At 41.2% G+C, this 18084-nt stretch overlaps 1 protein-coding gene across 1 annotated transcript; it reads left to right on the top strand.

Moving 5' to 3' along the window:
* The first annotated feature begins 7981 nt into the window (after positions 1-7981).
* LOC139415212 (cyclin-C-like) lies at positions 7982-17921 on the top strand. Its single transcript, XM_071163115.1, has 12 exons — positions 7982-8154; positions 8580-8686; positions 13228-13312; positions 13755-13824; positions 14000-14051; positions 14203-14258; positions 15217-15252; positions 15356-15447; positions 15533-15600; positions 15703-15782; positions 15872-15990; positions 16100-17921. The coding sequence occupies exons 1-12, from the start codon at positions 8123-8125 to the stop codon at positions 16152-16154; spliced, it is 852 nt and encodes a 283-aa protein (XP_071019216.1). The 5' UTR covers positions 7982-8122; the 3' UTR covers positions 16155-17921.
* Positions 17922-18084: the final 163 nt, after the last annotated feature.

The raw sequence follows: 18084 nt of genomic DNA, 5'->3' as shown, positions 1-18084 counted from the left end.
TGATTGGGAGTCCCATAGTGTCGGCGCACAATTGGCCCAGCGTCGTCCGGGTTTGGCCGGTGTAGGCCGTCATTGTAAGTAAGAATTTGTTCTTAACTGACTTGCCTAGTTAAATAAAGGTTCAATAAAAATGTTGTTTCTGTCTTTTTTTAGTGTGGCCTATCCACAGCTTGGTTATTTATCCATGTAATTATCCCATCTAAAGTTCATATGGGTTAATGAGGATGAATAACAATTATAGTCAATTATTGTATTAAAAACATAGACGTGACAAATATTTAACCTCATTTGCATTACTCATTACCAACCTATTCATGGATAAGGTCGTAAAAAGATGGGGTGTGGACGGCTTCCTTATACTGTCATCTCTCCAAGACTGGAATCATATGATCACTGTGAGGCTGCATAGCGCCATTCTTTCGGGCTTGCATGCATGTGGCAGGTGCACAAAGTCATAGTCTATTGGAGGTGTGAACAGAAACAAAGTAATTGTGCTTGAACCCTGGGCTTCCCAGGCAGTAGCCCATTGTCCTTGCCTTACCGTGTGTGTCTTAGGGTAGACATGGAATTATAATTCCTTAGTAATAGTTTATATACAGTGCATTTGGAAAGTATTCAGACCCCTTGACTTTTCCACATTTAGTTACGTTACAGCCTTATTCTAGAATGGATGAAAAAAAAATGTGTCCTCATCAATCTACACACAATACCCCATAATGACAAAGTGAAAACAGGTTTTTAGATAAAAACATGTTTTAAACTAATTGCACCACCAACTAACCTTACACTTATTTACCACTATTTAAAAATATTAATATCTCTAAACATCTTATAACTTTACTGCAGTAAAATCTCGTACACACAGGTACTGCTCTGCAGCTGCCACCTACAATCATTAAAAACCGACTACCCCATTCCACTATTTTGACCCTATCTGTTCCTGCACCATGCCAACAGCCTGGGAGAACAGGACACCAACCCGTCAACACACCCTGTAACTCTTCTTAAGTCAAATCTTGTATACCCAAATACTTCTCTGCAGCTACCACCACATCTATTTTCTGTGATTTACATTCCATTTCTGTGTTACAGTTTATAACCATTGCTATGAACACTAAGAAGCCAACCTTACTGAAGCATAAATCACTCGTTGGCCTATCCCTCTGTGCTGGCACAGATCTACTACTCATTGGGATCCTCTCAGGATCCCTACCCCTTGACCCATCCTCCTCTACTTTCTTCACTGCCTCAGCATATGACACCTTCTGCACTATTTTGACTCTGGCCACTTCAACCTGCCATAATGCAATAATAGTGTTTAACATAATTTTTTATGACTAACTCATCTCTGTACCCCACACATACAATTATATGTAAGGTCCCTCAGTTGAGCAGTGAATTTCAAAGACAGATTCTACCACAAAGACCGGGGAGGTTTTCCAATGCATCGCAAAGAAGGGCACCTACTGGTGGATGGGTAAAAAATAAAATAAAATACAGACATTGAATATCCCTTTGAGCATGGTGAAGTTATTAATTACATTTTGGATGATGTATCACTACAAAGATATAGGCGTCCTTCCTAACTCAGTTGCCGGAGAGGAAGGAAACGGCTCAGGGATTTCGCAGTGAGGCCAATGGTTTAAAACAGTTACAGAGTTTAATGGTGTGATAGGAGAAAACTGAGGATGGATCAATAACATTATAGTTACTACACAGTACTAACCTAATTGACAAAGGGAAAAGAAGGAAGCATATACAATGCATACCATGCATCCTGTTTGCAACAAGGAACTAAAATGATGGTGCAAAAAAATGTGGTAAAGCAATTAACTTCTTGTCCTGAATACAAAGTTTTTGTTAGGGGCAAATTCAATACAAAACATTTCTGAGTACCACTCTCCATATTTTCAAACATAGTGGTGGCTGCATCATGTTATTAGGTATTCTTGTAATCGTTAAGGACTAGGGAGTTTTTCAGGATAAAATAGAAATGGAATGGAGCTAAGCACAGGCAAAATCCTAGAGGAAAACCTGGTTCAGTCTGCTTTCCACCAGACACTTGGAGCTTAATTCCCCTTTCAGCAGGACAATAACCTAAAACACGGCCAAGGCCAAATCTACGCTGGAGTTGCTTACCAAGAAGACAGTGAATGTTCCTGAGTGGCCAAGTTACAGTTTTGACTTAAATCTACTTGAAAATCTATGGCAAGACCTGAAAATGGTTGTCTAGCAATGATCAACAACCAATTTGACAGAACTTGAAGAATTTTGAATTGGAATAATGGGCAAATGTTGTACAATCCAGGTGTGGAATGATCTTAGAGACTCACAGCTGTAATTGTGCTTTACGTGCCTTTTTTGATTACATAAATGCATCAAAATTCACAAAAAGTGATCTTACCTCATATAACAAAACGTATGAGCTCTCTTAAGTCTGTGTTTACCACAGACCTCATTTTTGGCCTTCATCCAAAAACGACTATTACCATTACTATTGCTCTCTATAGAGACACCACCACCCGGTTAAAGCCCAAGCGAAACAGTTTGCGCGAAATGAATAATTACAAAATGTTTGTTCGTTTTGGCTGTTTGTGAGCGCAACATGTTTTCTTGGGGCTGTGATTGGTCAACAGTACTACTCCTAGTAGCAGTGGGAACTTTGAACCTGATTCTTCAATGAAGCGTTTGTCATTCATCGAGCGACCACTACTTTCAAGCACATTTCCCCACTTGAGAAATACTGCACCAAACCTCTTCATTAGATGTAAAATTGCGAGTTTAAGACCTCTTCGGTAAAAATGACAACATTTATTACAGATTTCTTGATTTATCTTAGATTAATTCAGACTATTTTGAGGAAGTGTATAGACGGGTTTGCAGATAACGTCACGAAAATGATGTGGGCAAACTCGTATATACACTTCCTCAAAACAGTAGAGGGTGGCCATAAGCCATGCTTTGTTAATTCTGAATGCTCAGATAGCTAGCAACAATGACAAGAATATGCCATGTGTGGAATCGTAGGTGGCTCATTTTAGTTAGTTGTATCTTCCTCTTGATACCATGTCTTGTTTTGAGGTGTTTTGACTAATTTCATGGCAATGCTAATATGGCAGAAGATTTAATAGCTAGCTAACTAAAAATTTTAATGATGTACAAAAAATGTAATATTTGCACAGTAAGCACAACAAGTGTAAACATTTGGAGACTAAATGTAGTTTACATGTTGTCAAGAATCTAAGCCAACCCGGTCTGTTTTGCCCCGTATTTGCGCACATCTCGGTTTTGTTGCTAAACTACCAACACGTCTTGTTGCTACGCTCAAGAGGGATAAACTGTAATATTGTCAAAAACGGGGAGGGGGTTGGAGAAAGCTTTCAGCATGTCCGCTGCTCTTTAAATACCTGTACATTTGAGTAATTTACCAGACCCCACAAAACGGAGCAAACATATATCAAAGTCTGTTCAAGAATGTTGAAGAACATTTTCGGGAAACGTGCCATTCAGTACAAACCGTTATACAACATAGCAAATGTTGGGTTGGGGTCATTTCGGAATTTAATTTAAACAATTAATCTGAATTGGTCACCCAAGAAGGTAAAGGCCCTCCCCCGCACTCCTTTCGGCAAGTCTGACATGACTCCATCTTGCTCCTCCCTTCATATAGGCCAGTGGTTCTCAAGCCTGGTCCTGGGGACCCAAAAGGGTGCACTTTTTTTTTTGCCATAGCACTACACACCTGATTCAAATAAACAACTCCCTGACGAAGGCCATGCTGCCGAAACGCATTGGTTTAAAAAAAAAACGTTGTATCTATTGAACATGCCTTACTAATAAATCCATTTAAATTAATTATATGAAGAGTGCCTTGGTCCTCCTTTCTTTTTGATGACCAATTTACCCCTTTTACCAAAGAGAACCTTCTATCTACGAAAATGTACTATTGTGTACCTTAGTAGCGCTTCCCTTCCTCCTCTTTCAACTCCTCATCAGGCTTTGATGATTTGAATCAGGAGTGTAGTGCTAGGGCAAAAACAAAAATGTGCACCCCTTTGGGTCCCCAGGACCAGGATTGAGAACCACTGCTATAGTCAGAAACTCAAACAGGAAGTACCCATGCTAAGAACTATACAACGCTGGTCTGACTAATCGGAATCCAAGCTTCAGGATTGTTTTGATCACGTGGACTGGGATATGTTCCGGCTATCTTGCGAAAATAATCTAGACGCATGCACGGATACGGCGACTGAGTTTATAACTGACTATTAAAATCTACCCTAACCAGGAACCGTGGATAGATGGTAGCATTCGCGCAAAACTGAAAGCACGAACCACCACATTTTCACTCCACAAGGCAATCAAACAAGCTAAATGTTTCAAGATGTCCACCATTTTTCTTGTACCCAAGAAGCCGAAGGTAACTGAACTTGATGACTATCACCGCGTAGCACTCAATTCTGTCATCATAAAGTACTTTGAGAGACTAGTCAAGGATCATATCACATCTACCTTACCTATCACCCTAGACACACTTCAATTTGCTTACCTCACCAATAGATCCACAGATGATGCAATTGCCATCACTGCCCTTTCCCATCTGGACAAGAGGATACCTATGTAAGAATGCTGTTTATTGACTATAGCTCAGCATTCAACACCAAAGTACCCTCCAAGTTCATCATTAAGCTCGAGGCTCTGGATCTGAACACCGCCCTGTGCAACTGGGTCCTGGACTTCCTGACGGGCCACCCCCAGGTGGTGAAGGTAGGAAATATCACCTCCACTCCGCTAATCCTCAACACTGGGCCCCACAAGGGTGCATGCTCAGCCCCGTCCTGTACTCCCTGTTCATCCATGACTGCGTGGCCAATCATGCCCCCAACTCAATCATCAAGTTTGCAGACGACGCAACAGTAGTAGACTTGAATACCAATGATGACGAGACCACCTACAGGGAGGAGGTGAGGAATCTGGGAGTATGGTGCCTGGAAAACAACCTGTCACTCAACATCAACAAAACAAAGGAGATGTTCGTGGACAACCCTCTATTTACATCGACGGGACCACAGTCCCGTAGATGTAGATAGAGGGTTGTCCACGAACAAGTTCCTTGCTGTACACATCACTGACAAACTGAAATGTACCACCCACACACACAGTGTGGTGAAGAAGGCCCAACAGAGCATCCTCAACCTCAGGAGGCTAAAGAAATTTGGCAAAATTGAAAGCATCCTGTTGGTTCTGTATCACCGCCTGGTACGGCAACTGCAGCGCCCGTAACCGCAAGGCTCTCCAGAGAGTGGTGCGTCTGCTCAACGCATTACCGGGAGCAAACTACCCGCCCTCCACGACACCTACAGCACCCAATGTCACAGGAAGGCCAAAAAGATCATCAAGGACATCAACCACCTGAGCCACTGCCTGTTCACCCCGCTATCATCCAGAAGGCGAGGTCAGTACAGGTGCGTCAAAGCTGGGACCGAGAGACTGAAAAACAGCTTCTATCTCAAGGTCATCAAACTGTTAAACAGCCATCACTAGCACATTAGAGGCTGCTGCCTATAAGCACAGACTCACTGTGATTCACTGGCCACTTTAAGGAATGGAACACTAGTCACTTGTCTGGCATTACTCATCTCATATGTACAGTTGAAGTCGGAAGTTTACATACACCTTAGCCAAATACATATAAACTCAGTTTTCACAATTCCTGACATTTAACCCTAATAATAATTCCCCGTCTTAGGTCAGTTAGGATCACAACTTTATTTTAAGAATGTGAAATGTCAGAATAATAGTAGAGATAATTATTTACTTTACAGCTTTTATTTCTTTCATCACATTCCCAGGGGGTCAGAAGTTTACATACACTCAATTAGTAATTGGTAGCATTGCCTTTAAATTGTTTATCTTGGGTCAAATGTTTCAGGTAGCTTCCCACAAGCTTCCCACAATAAGTTGGAGGAATTCTGGCCCATTCCTCCTGACAGAGCTGGTGTACCTGAGTCAGGTTTGTAGGCCTCCTCTCTCACACACGCTTTTTCAGTTCTGCCCACACATTTTCTATAGGATTGAGGTCAGGGCTTTGTGATGGCCACTCCAATACCTTGACTTTGTTGTCCTTAAGCCATTTTGCCACAACTTTGGAAGTATACTTGGGGTCATTGTCCATTTGGAAGACCCATTTGAGACCAAACTTTAACTTCCTGACTGATGTCTTGAGATATTGCTTCAATATATCCACATAATTTTCCTGCCTCATGATGCCATCTATTTTGTGAACTGCACCAGTCCCTCCTGCAGCAAAGCACCCCCACAACATGATGCTGCCACCCCCGTGCTTTATGGTTGGGATGGTGTTCTTCGGTTTGCAAGCATCCCCCTTTTTCCTCCAAACATAACGATGGTCATTATGGCCAAACAGTTCTATTTTTGTTTCATCAGATCAGAGGACATTTCTCCAAAAAGTATGATCTTTGTCCACATGTGCAGTTGCAAACCGTAGTCTGGCTTTTTTATGGCGGTTTTGGAGCAGTGGCTTCTTCCTTGCTGAGCGGTGTTTCAGGTTATGTCGATATAAGACTTGTTTTACTGTGGATATAGATACTTTTGTACCTGTTTCCTTCAGCATCTTCACAAGGTCCTTTGCTGTTATTCTGGGATTGATTTGCACTTTTCGCACCAAATACGTTCATCTCTAGGAGACAGAACGCATCTCCTTCCTGAGCGGTATGACGGCTGCGTGATCCCATGGTGTTCATACTTGCGTACTAATGTTTGTACAGATGAACGTGGTACCTTCAGGCATTTGGAAATTGCTCTCAAGGATGAACCAGACTTGTGGAGGTCTGCAATTTTTTTTCTGAGGTCTTAGCTGATTTCTTTTGGTTTTCCCATGATGTCAAGCAAAGAGGCACAGAGTTTGAAGGTAGGCCTTGAAATACATCCACAGGTACACCTCCAATTGACTAAAATTATGTTAATTAGCGTATCAGAAGCTTCTAAAGCCATGATATTATTTTCTGGAATTTTCCAAGCTGTTAAAAGGCACAGTCAACTTGGTGTATGTAAACTTCTGACCCACTGGAATTGTGATACCGTACTGTGAATTATAAGTGATATAATCTGTCCGTAAACAATTGTTGGAAGAATTACTTGTCATGCACAAAGTAGATGTCCTAACCGACTTATCTATAGTTTGTTAACAAAAAATGTGTGAAGTGGTTGAAAAACGAGTTTTAATGACTCCAACCTAAGTGTATGTAAACTTCCGACTTCAACTGTATATGTTGTGTAATTTGTTTGATGTTACTTGTTAGATATTACTGCACTGTCAGAGCTAGAAGCACCTTATTTCCTTATAACATCTGCTCATCACGTGTTTGTGACCAATAAAATTAGATTTGATTTTAATAGTATTTTTGTCATGAGATGCTGGATTGTTCCCTTCCATACTGCAGTGTTTGATCTAATTCATTCCGGAATTTTCTTTCTTCTTCTGTTATTTAAATGAAGGGGAATATGAATTATTATAGACAACCCACAACATGATCTTACAATATTTCCAGACCACTGTAATTATTTGTAATTGTTTTAGGAGAATGAGTTTTTTAAAATGAAATCTTTCAACCTCATGCTGCATGGTATTGGTAGCCATACATGATTTCAGATTAAACATTGCTATGGTGATATGTACAATAAATAAGCAATTTGAATGACCTGTACATTGAATTTAATTTAATTAAATTATTTTTCCTTGAATTAAAATTCAATTAAAATTATTATTTCATTCAAATGTAAGAATTGAATTGGAATCAAATAGCAATTTGCAACTCAATTCATAATCGACCCCAACCCTGATGGTTAGGCAACATCGATACTGTAACAATTGTATATTTACACGCAAAATTAGACAACAAGAGATGTGCGTTTCCCACCCATTTAGCAACCCAGACCCAGCTAAGTGGAACCCAAGCACATCACGCCCCAGTCGCCGTCAGAACAGCATTGAGTGTTGCACTGCAAATTTATTAGCTGACCACTTTCTTCTCTATGTCCCGTATCATCTTTAAAAATAAAGACAATTTAAAATAACATTTTCTACCTCAACTCATAAGCCATGGCTGGGAACTTCTGGCAGAGTTCGCATTAGTAAGTATTCTGTCCGAACGTGATGTATTAGGACTATGTATGGGAAAGAAACTCCATTGATTTGGGGCCTAGCTAGAGTTAGCAAGCTACCTAACTTCAGCTTGTCCGCACACTCTAGTCTTATATTATGTCAGTATTGGTGTACCGGACGAACATTTAGTGGTCATTTTTCTTAGTGTTAATTAGCTAGATATGAATGCTGAGATTTATTTGTAGAGCCAGCTAAGTATTTTTTTGTGCCTCTAGCGAGCTGGCTTGACAGCGTAGCCACACTGACATTAACTTTGTGCGCAGGTCGTCAAGGCATTTTTGTGTTATTGTTTATTTCTGACGCACCGCTCTCAGATTTCCTATCAGCAGTTTTGTTGTTATGATACTGTGTGTATGAGAGGGCTCGTTGTGGTTTATTGTCTCTCTTTCACTAGTCTGCAGTGGGTCCTGGACAAGCAGGACCTGATGAAGGAGCGTCAGAAGGACATCAAGTTCATGTCTGAGGAAGACTACTGGAAACTGCAGATCTTCTTTGCCAATGGTATTTCATCAGACTCATATGCTATGATAAATCTGTTTTTGTGGGAGAATGGTTTTACTGTTAGGGAAATGGTACAATGTCGCAACATTAATTACCCTCAAATCTCATTTGACACTACTCCTAGCAATAACCGGTAACAATGATCTATATTTACATTTGAGTCATTTAGCAGGAGCAATTAGGGTTAAGTGCCTTACTCAAGGGCACATGGACAGATTCACCTTTCGATTATGGGCCCAACGCTCTTAACCGCTAGGCTACCTCTTCATACACTACATGATCAAAAGCTTGTTGAACATCTCATTCCAAAAATTATGGACATTAATATGGCATTGGTCCCCCCCTTTGCTGCTATAACAGCTTCCACTCTTCTGGGAAGGCTTTCCACTAGATGTTGGAATTAGAGGTCAACTGATTAATCGGAATGGCCGATTAATTAGGGCCGTTTTCAAGTTTTTATAACAATCGGAAATCGGTATTTTTGGACACCGATTTAATTTTTTTTAAATTATTATTTTTTACACCTTTATTTAATCTTTATTTAACTAGGCAAGTCAGTTAAGAACACATTCTTATTTTCAATGACGGCCTAGGAACGGTGGGTTAACTGCCTCGTTCAGGGGCAGAACGACAGATTTTCACCTTGTCAGCTCGGGGGATTCAATCTTGCAACCTTCTGGTTAACTAGTCCAACGCTCTAACCACCTGATTACATTGCACTCCACGAGGAGCCTGCCTGTTACGCAAATTGTTGCTAGCTAGCATTAAACTGATCTTATAAAAAAAACAATCAATCAATCATAATCACTAGTTAACTGCACATGGTTGATGATATTACTAGTTTATCTAGTGTGTCCTGCGTTGCATTTAATCGATGCGGTGCGTATCGGTGCTCCAATGTGTGCCTAACCATAAACACCAATGCCCTTCTTAAAATCAATACACAGAAGTATATATTTTTAAACCTGCATATTTAGCTAAAAGAAATCCAGGTTAGCAGGCAATATTAAACTAGGGAAATTGTGTACCTTCTCTTGCGGTCATTGCACGCGGAGTCAGTGTATATGCAACAGTTTGGGCCACCTAATTTGCCAGAATTTTACGTAATTATGACATAACATTGAAGGTTGTGCAATGTAACAGGAATATTTAGACTAATGGATTCCACCCCTTAGATAAAATATGGAACGGTTCCGTATTTCGCTGAAAGAATAAACGTCTTGTTTTTGAGATGATAGTTTTCGGATTCAACCATATTAATGACCTACCTAACCATATTAATGACCTACCTATATTTCTGTGTGTTATGTTATAACTTAGTCTATGATTTGATAGAACAGTCTGACTGAGCGGTGGTAGGCAGCAGCAGGCTCGTAAGCATTCATTCAAACAGCACTTTCGTGCATTTTGCCAGCAGGTCTTCGTTGTGCATCAAGCATTGCTCTGTTTATGACTTCAATCCTATCAACTCCCGAGATTAGGCTCGTGTAACCATTGTGAAATGGCTAGCTAGTTAGCGGGGTGCGCGTTAATAGCGTTTCAAACTTCACTCGCTCTGAGATTTGGAGTGGTTGTTCCCCTTGCTCTGCATGGGTACCGCTGCTTCGAGGGTGGCTGTTGTCGTTGTGTTCCTGGTTCGAGCCCAGGGAAGGAGCGAGGAGAGTGACGGAAGCTATACTGTTACACTGGCAATACTAAAGTGCCTATAAGAACATCTAATAGTCAAAGGTTAATGAAATACAAATGGTATAGAGAGAAATAGTCCTATAATTTCTATAATAACTACAACCTAAAACTTCTTACCTGGGAATATTGAAGACACATGTTAAAAGGAACCACCAGCTTTCACATGTTCTCATGTTCTGAGCAAGGAACTTAAATGTTAGCTTTCTTACATGGAACATATTGCACTTTTACTTCTCCAACACTTGGTTTTTGCATTATTTAAACCAAATTGAACATGTTTCATTATTTATTTGAAGCTAAATTGATTTTATTGATGTATTATATTAAGTTAAAATAAGTGTTCATTCAGTATTGTTGTAAGTGTCATTATTACAAATAAATAAAAACAATTGGGCGATTAATCTGTATAGGCTTTTTTTGGTCCTCCAATAACCGGTATCGGTATAGGCGTTGAAGAATCATAATCGGTCGACCTCTAGTTTGAACATTGCTGCGGGGACTCGCTTACATGCTTCCACAACAGCATTAGTGAGGTTGGGTACTGATTAGGCCTGGCTAGCAGTCGGCGTTCCTATTCATCCCAAAGGTGTTCGATGGGGTTGAGGTCAGGGCTCTGTGCAGGCCAGTCAAGTTCTTCCACACCGATCTCGACAAACCATTTATGTATGGATCTCGCTTTGTGCACGGGGGCATTGTCATGCTGAAACAAAGTTTGAAGCACAGAATCATCTAGAATGTCATTGTATGCTGTAACATTAAGATTTCCCTTCACTGGAACTAAGGTTCCTAGCCCGAACCATGAAAAACAGCCCCAGACCATTATTCCTCTTCCACCAAACTTTACAGTTTGCACTGTGCATTCGTTGGACTGCCAAATGGTGAAGTGTGATTCATCACTCCAGAGAACAAGTTTCCTCTGCTCCAGAGTGTAATGGTGGCAACCTTTGCACCACTCCAGCCAGCGCTTGGCATTGAGCATGGTGATCTTTAGGCTTGTGTGCGGCTGCTCGGCCATGGAAACTCATTTCATGTAGCTCCTGACAAACAGTACAGATGTTGCTTCCAGAGGCAGTTTGGAACTCGGTAGTGAGTGTTGCAATTGAAGACAGACAATTTTTACGCGCTTCAGCACTCAGCGGTCACGTTCTGTGAGGTTTTGTGGCCTACCACTTTGTTGCTCCTGAAGGTTTCCACTTCACAATAACAGCACTTAAAGTTGTGGGCAGCTCTAGCAGGGCAGAGCCGAATTCACTCATTTGAAGGGATGTCCACATACTTTTGTATATACAGTGCATTCAGAAAGTATAAAGACCCCTTCACTTTTTACACATTTTGTTACGTTACAGCCTTATTCTAAAATGTATTAAATTGTTCTACATACAATACCACATAATGACTAAGCAAAAACAGGTTTTCGGAAATATATATATTTTTTTAAACTGATGTCACATTGGTAGCGATTACAGCCTCATGTCTTCTTGGGTATGATGCTACAAGCTTGGGAGTTTTCTCCCATTCTTCTTTGCAGATCCTCTCAAGCTCTGTCCAGTTGGATGGGGAGTGTCGTTGCCCAGCTATTTTCAGGTCTCTCCAGAGATGTTTGATCAGGTTCAAGAACGGGCTCTGGCTGGGCCACTCAAGACATTCAGTGAATTGTCCTGAGGCCAGTCCTGTATTGTCTTGACTGTGTGTTTAGGGTCATTGTCCTGTTGGAAGGTGAACCTTCACCCCAGTCTGAGGTCCTGAGCGCTCTGGAGTAGGTTTTCATCAAGGATCTTTCTGTACTTTGCTCCGTTCATCTTTCCCTCGATCCTGACTAGTCTCTCAGTCCCTGCCGCTGAAAAACATCCCCACAGCATGATGCTGCCACCACCATGTTTCACCGTAGGGATGGTGCCAGTTTTCCTCCAGACATGATGCTTTGCATTCAGGACAATTAGTTAAATCTTGACTTCATCAGACCAGATAATCTTGTTTCTCCTGGTCTGAGGTGTCTTTTGGCAAACTCCAAGCGGTCTGTCATGTGCCTTTTACAGAGGAGTGGCTTCAGTCTTGCGACTCTACCATGAAAGCCTGAGTGCTGCATAGATGGTTGTCCTTCTGGAAGGTTCACCCATCTCCATGGAGGAACTCTGTAGCACTGTCAGAGTGACCATCGAGATCTTGGTCACCTCCCTGACCAAGGCCCTTCTCCCCCGATTGCTCAGTTTGGCCAGCTCTAGGAAATCTTGGTGGTTCCAAACTTATTTCATTTAAGAATGATGGAGGCCACTGTGTTCTTGGGGACCTTCAGTGCAGCAGATATTTTTTGGTACCATTCACCAAATCTGTGCCTTGACACAATCCTGTCTTGGAGTTCTATGGACAAATCTTTTGACCTAATGGCTTGGTTTTTGCTCTAACATGCACTGTCAACTGTGGGAACCTATATAGACAGGTGTGTGCCTTTCCAAATCATGTCCAAGCAATTGAATTTATCACAGATGGACTCCAATCAAGTTGTAGAAATGGCTCAAGGATTATCAATGGAAACAGGATGCACCTGAGCTCATAGCAAAGGGTCTGAATACTTATATAAATAAGGAATTTCTGTTTTTTTTTATTTTTAATACATTTGCTAAATAAATCTAAACCTGTTTTTGCTTTGTCATTGTGGGGTATTGTGTGTAGATTGATGAGGGAAATGTTTTATTTAATCTATTTTATAATAAGGCTGTAATGTAACAATGTGGATAAAGTCGAGGTTTCTGAATACTTTCCGAGTGCACTGTACAGTGTTGTTTGTCTTGTAAGGTTGCTGTTTGACGCAATTGAGGTTAGATGTGCTTTGTGTTCAACGTATTGTTCTGTTCCAGTGATCCAGGCACTGGGGGAACACCTGAAGCTCCGCCAGCAGGTCATTGCTACAGCAACCGTCTACTTCAAACGTTTCTATGCCAGGTGCTTATACCATTTTCATAACAACAACACTGTGTTCTATTCATCAGCTAATTATAAATGGCACTAGGGGAGCATTGTATAATATCTACAGTGCCACCACATGCGCCTAAATATTTTGCTGTATGACCTGGAATTGTAATTTAGGAAAAAATTACCCAGATGATAATTGTTGGAATTATTATTTCACTGTACCGCAGCCCCTGAGTACCATGGAGAATACACTGAGCTCAGTTTTTCACCGTCATGTTTTCCTCATTACTACAAAGAAAAGGACTTGTTACTTCAAATATTTTTAATTGTGCTCCTACATTTTTCAACTTAGGCGCATACATATATATATATTTTTTAAACGGTCTCTGGAGCCCTGAGCTTTGGGCCCTTCCAAATCACTTTCTATCTCTCCCCCTCTTTCTCTCTCTCTTTCTTATTTCTTCCTCTGCAGGTACTCCCTGAAGAGTATAGACCCAGTGCTCATGGCTCCTACATGTGTGTTCCTTGCCTCCAAAGTGGAGGTATATATGGCCTGATATCCCACTGCCTTTCCAGTTTTCATAGTCTGTGTGGGAGTAGGGATAGGGTTAACTGGTAGGGTTAACTGCTCTGTAACATAGTCTTTGATAGTGCAATTCACCCCCATCCTACTCCATGACAGCATCCTCAAAGCCCTTCTGTTACTGTCTCTTCCAGGAATTCGGTGTTGTTTCAAACACTCGTCTGATCTCTGCAGCTACGTCTGTGTGTAAGTAAGGAGACACGAAGCGTTTCCATTTAGATATGATCTTATATTTAAGATGACAAATACAATCTTGCTGTGGTACAAAAGCTACATTCATTCTGATGGGTTGCGTTCATTTGATGTCAAATCTAACAAGTGTTTTTGTTTTGTACAGTAAAAACAAGATTTTCCTATGCCTTCCCAAAGGAGTTCCCTTACAGAATGAACCATGTACGTCTGACCTAACCTTGCTGTTGAAATCATTTAGGGTGTGATGTATGAACAGTTCTTAGGCTAAACAATGTAGTATTTATTATGAAGTTAAATGATTGAATATAATTCATTATTGTAGCTAGATGTTACGATCATGTTGCATTGTGGTGGGACCTATCTCTGAGGCAACACACTCACTATAGTGTGGAATATTTATACTTAAGCAATAAGGTGGTGTGGTATATGGCCAAAAAGGCTGTTCTTAAGCACGACACAACGCAAAGTGCCTGGATACAGCCCTTAGCCGTGGTTTATTGGCCATATACCACAAACCCTGGAGGTGCCTTACTGCTATTATAAACTGGTTACCAATGTAATTAGAACAGTAAAAAGTAATGTTTAGTTATACCCGTGTTATACGGTCTGATTTACCTCTTTCACATATATCTTTCAGCCAAACAGCATTGAGTGCTCGAACCACACAGTTTATACACCAGTAAGAGTCCTTTACGTTGTGTGTTGTAGTTAGGTATCAGTATGTTGGCGTCTACGGAGACGCCACATTCCACAACTAGTGTTCACAAGCCTATGGCAAAACTCCCATCGCCATGGGAGGTGATTTTGACCGTGGTCGGTTGCGTCTCCTCACCGGGGCGTATCTATCGCTGTGGCGCTAAGTGGAATACGATTGCAGCGCCGGTTATTTATCTACTGATTCCACAGAGTTACCAGGACCACGTTGGGGCTGTCCTAACACCTTGTAGACAATTATTGATTCTCTGGTGGTGTGGCGCAATGAAGGAGGTGATTATTCACACTGTAGGGGTTCAGTTAGCAGAATGTTGTTATTCCCAGATACTGGAAATATTCCCAGATACTTCCCAGATAATAGAGAGAAAAGGGATACAAGTTGAGACTATGACACTGATATATTTACTAAACTGAGTTCGCACTTCATTTGCTTTCCTCATTACAGGTATTAGAATGTGAGTTCTACCTACTAGAGCTCATGGTAAGTATAGAAGGTTTTTGTCTCTGTCACAATACATTCAATGCTAGATGTCATCCATTTGATGGATGGATGGATTCATTAACTGATTTCATGCGTGTTCCAGGACTGCTGCTTGATAGTATATCACCCCTACAGACCCCTGCTGCAGTATGTGCAGGACATGGGGCAGGAGGACATGCTACTGCCATTGGCCTGGTATGTGTTTGTTTTTTTCTTTGTTTGCGGGAGCATTTATTGATTTGATATGAGAATATTGAAACACTGTCTTATTTCTCTACAGGAGAGTAGTGAATGACACGTATAGGACAGACCTCTGTTTGCTCTACCCTCCCTTCATGATCGCACTAGGTAAGACACCCCGTCAGGCCTCTCACATTTCCTACTAGTAGATATTCAGCTCAATAAAATATAGGTGAGGTGTTACACACATTCTTCCCCCTGCATCCACAGCATGTCTGCATGTTGCCTGCGTGGTGCAGCAGAAAGACGCCAGGCAGTGGTTTGCTGAGCTCTCTGTCGACATGGAGAAGGTACGGCCACACAAAACAAATGGCATATTAATACATCAATCGGAGGGGAAAGCTGATTGTCTGTGCGGTAACGTATATGCTCTGCTCAGATCCTGGAGATCATCCGAGTCATCCTGAAGCTGTACGACCAGTGGAAGAATTTTGACGACAGGAAGGAAATGGCTGCAGTGCTCAACAAGATGCCTAAACCCAAGCCGCCTCCCAACAGGTACAGAGATCTATCCTAATCTCACCTTAGTGTTCCACCTATATACTGTTAACATGACCCATTCACTTCCTGTCTCAACTAACTGTTTTCTGTTTTGTTTGTGTACCAGTGAGAATGACCAGAGCTCCAGTGGAAACCAGAATAACTCTTACATCCAGTCATAGGCAATGGGACGTCCACCTCGGCTCATGTATGATAACTCATCAGATGGCCACAGGAATGCTGGCATTAGCCAATTGGCGGCAGCAGTCCTGTGTTTCCATCCCTCAACAGTTAAAGGGCGCGTTCCTGTGCCCAGGTGTTGCTAACGCATGGCAGATCTTAAAACACCTGGATAGGTATTTTATGTATCAGCTAACCACATGTTATAGCAATATAGTGCCCAATTGGCACAGTTGATGACTGCAACCATTGGTTGATGCATTCAACGTCTGAGCAGGGGAACGCGACCAAAACCTTATGGACCCAACTGTGAGAAACAGGAGGATGTAGTGAGGGAGGGGGGGACTATGAGTTGTGATGATCCTGACTTCCTTGAAACACTCTCGGGGAACAATCATATAATATGGAGCTCCGTGGGGCCAGAGAACTTGATCATTAGTGATTGTGATGTGTGAGTTGCCCATTTGGCAGTGTCTTCATTCCTCAGGGAGAATAGTAGTCCTTTTTACTGGTATCGCTAAGATGACTGGACCCTGTACTGTTTGAGATGCGTTCTGAAAGAATGTAAGTCTGTTCGATTGTGTGACCCGATTGGATGTCCTGTTATCTAAGATCTACGTTGATTGGTTACAGAGCTTAGCAGGTGAAGTCATGGGGGAGAATGGAATTTCTGGGGGTATACCCGCTAGATTCAAGTGTCTTCATTACCTGTTACATCTCCAGCCTTTGTAAATAGCTTTACTCATGTCTTTCATTTCATCGTTTGTGTTTTACTTGATTGGTCAAATTTGCTTGGGTAGAAATCATGAAATGTATTTGCTGTCTGCTTCAAGTAAAACTGCTCAAATGTGTTTACTATCATGATGTAATTAGCCTGCAACAAAAAACGTTTTATTTTTTATTCTGCTTTTTTTATGTGGAGAATTGTTAGGACCACATTTTTGGTGGGGAAGGCAGGTGGATTTTTAGCTGTGTGTTCTTGATTACATATTGAATCAGTCCTACACAAGCCAGGGTCCAATGTTTTCTGTCTGCATGTACCACGTATTTAATCAAATTGAAGTGTCACAATACGTTTGTGTGCATATTTACTTGTAGATATTGATATATTTTCTGTACAGTAATACAGTGGGAGTTGTGTGTGTGAGAGGTTGTTTCTCTTGGTTTCTCTGATATGTACGTGTTCATCTGTGTCCAGAACTGGGTGCTTGAATGCCTTACAAAATAAGCTGTTTATCAAGGTAATAAGACTTACGAGCACACTGTCCTATTGCAGGGAAGTGATGTTTTTTGTTAGTTTTTTTGGGAGGGGTGTATATATTAGTGGTCCCTTTGGGTGCATCCCAATAGTCCGAAGTGAATTCCTCTCCTTGTTATCGGTTGCTTCATATACACTGATGCGAAGTAAATCTAGATTAAATCAGGCTGTTGGTGGTTGTGCTCCATATTACTTTCACATACTGGCTGTTTGCAAGTCATGAAAGATAAAGGAGAGCAAGAATCCAGCTTTTAGACTATTGAGATACAGCCTTTTGCCTCAGAGTTCCCTTCCCCTTTACAGGCTCCATCATGTATCATATGTGTTTACTTGACTGACTGGGATTAGCCTACTAAGGTTTTCCCCCTGTCTCTATAGAAACACAACATGAAAATGTGTGGTTTATCAAGGATTGGCTATTACTTGAACTGTATTTCTTTTTGAAAATCTATTGTGGTAATAAAATGAATATTGCAGTAACCAAATGGGTTGATGCAGCTATAGCTCCTTCTTTGCACGACTGAATGTGTTTATATTATTTGTGTTTCAGGGGCATTCAGCTGTTGCCTGACGCATGACCATCCTGACCGACCCGTTCTCGTTTCGCTTCACTTCACTCAAAATATTCAAATCAATGTTTATTGGACGGTACACATATTTGCAAATATTATCAT

Source organism: Oncorhynchus clarkii, chromosome 8 (assembly GCF_045791955.1).
Source record: "Oncorhynchus clarkii lewisi isolate Uvic-CL-2024 chromosome 8, UVic_Ocla_1.0, whole genome shotgun sequence".
Classification (NCBI taxonomy): Eukaryota; Metazoa; Chordata; class Actinopteri; order Salmoniformes; family Salmonidae; genus Oncorhynchus; species Oncorhynchus clarkii.
The sequence above is the reverse complement of the archived record's forward strand: the minus strand, read 5'-3'. Positions and strand labels throughout refer to the sequence as shown.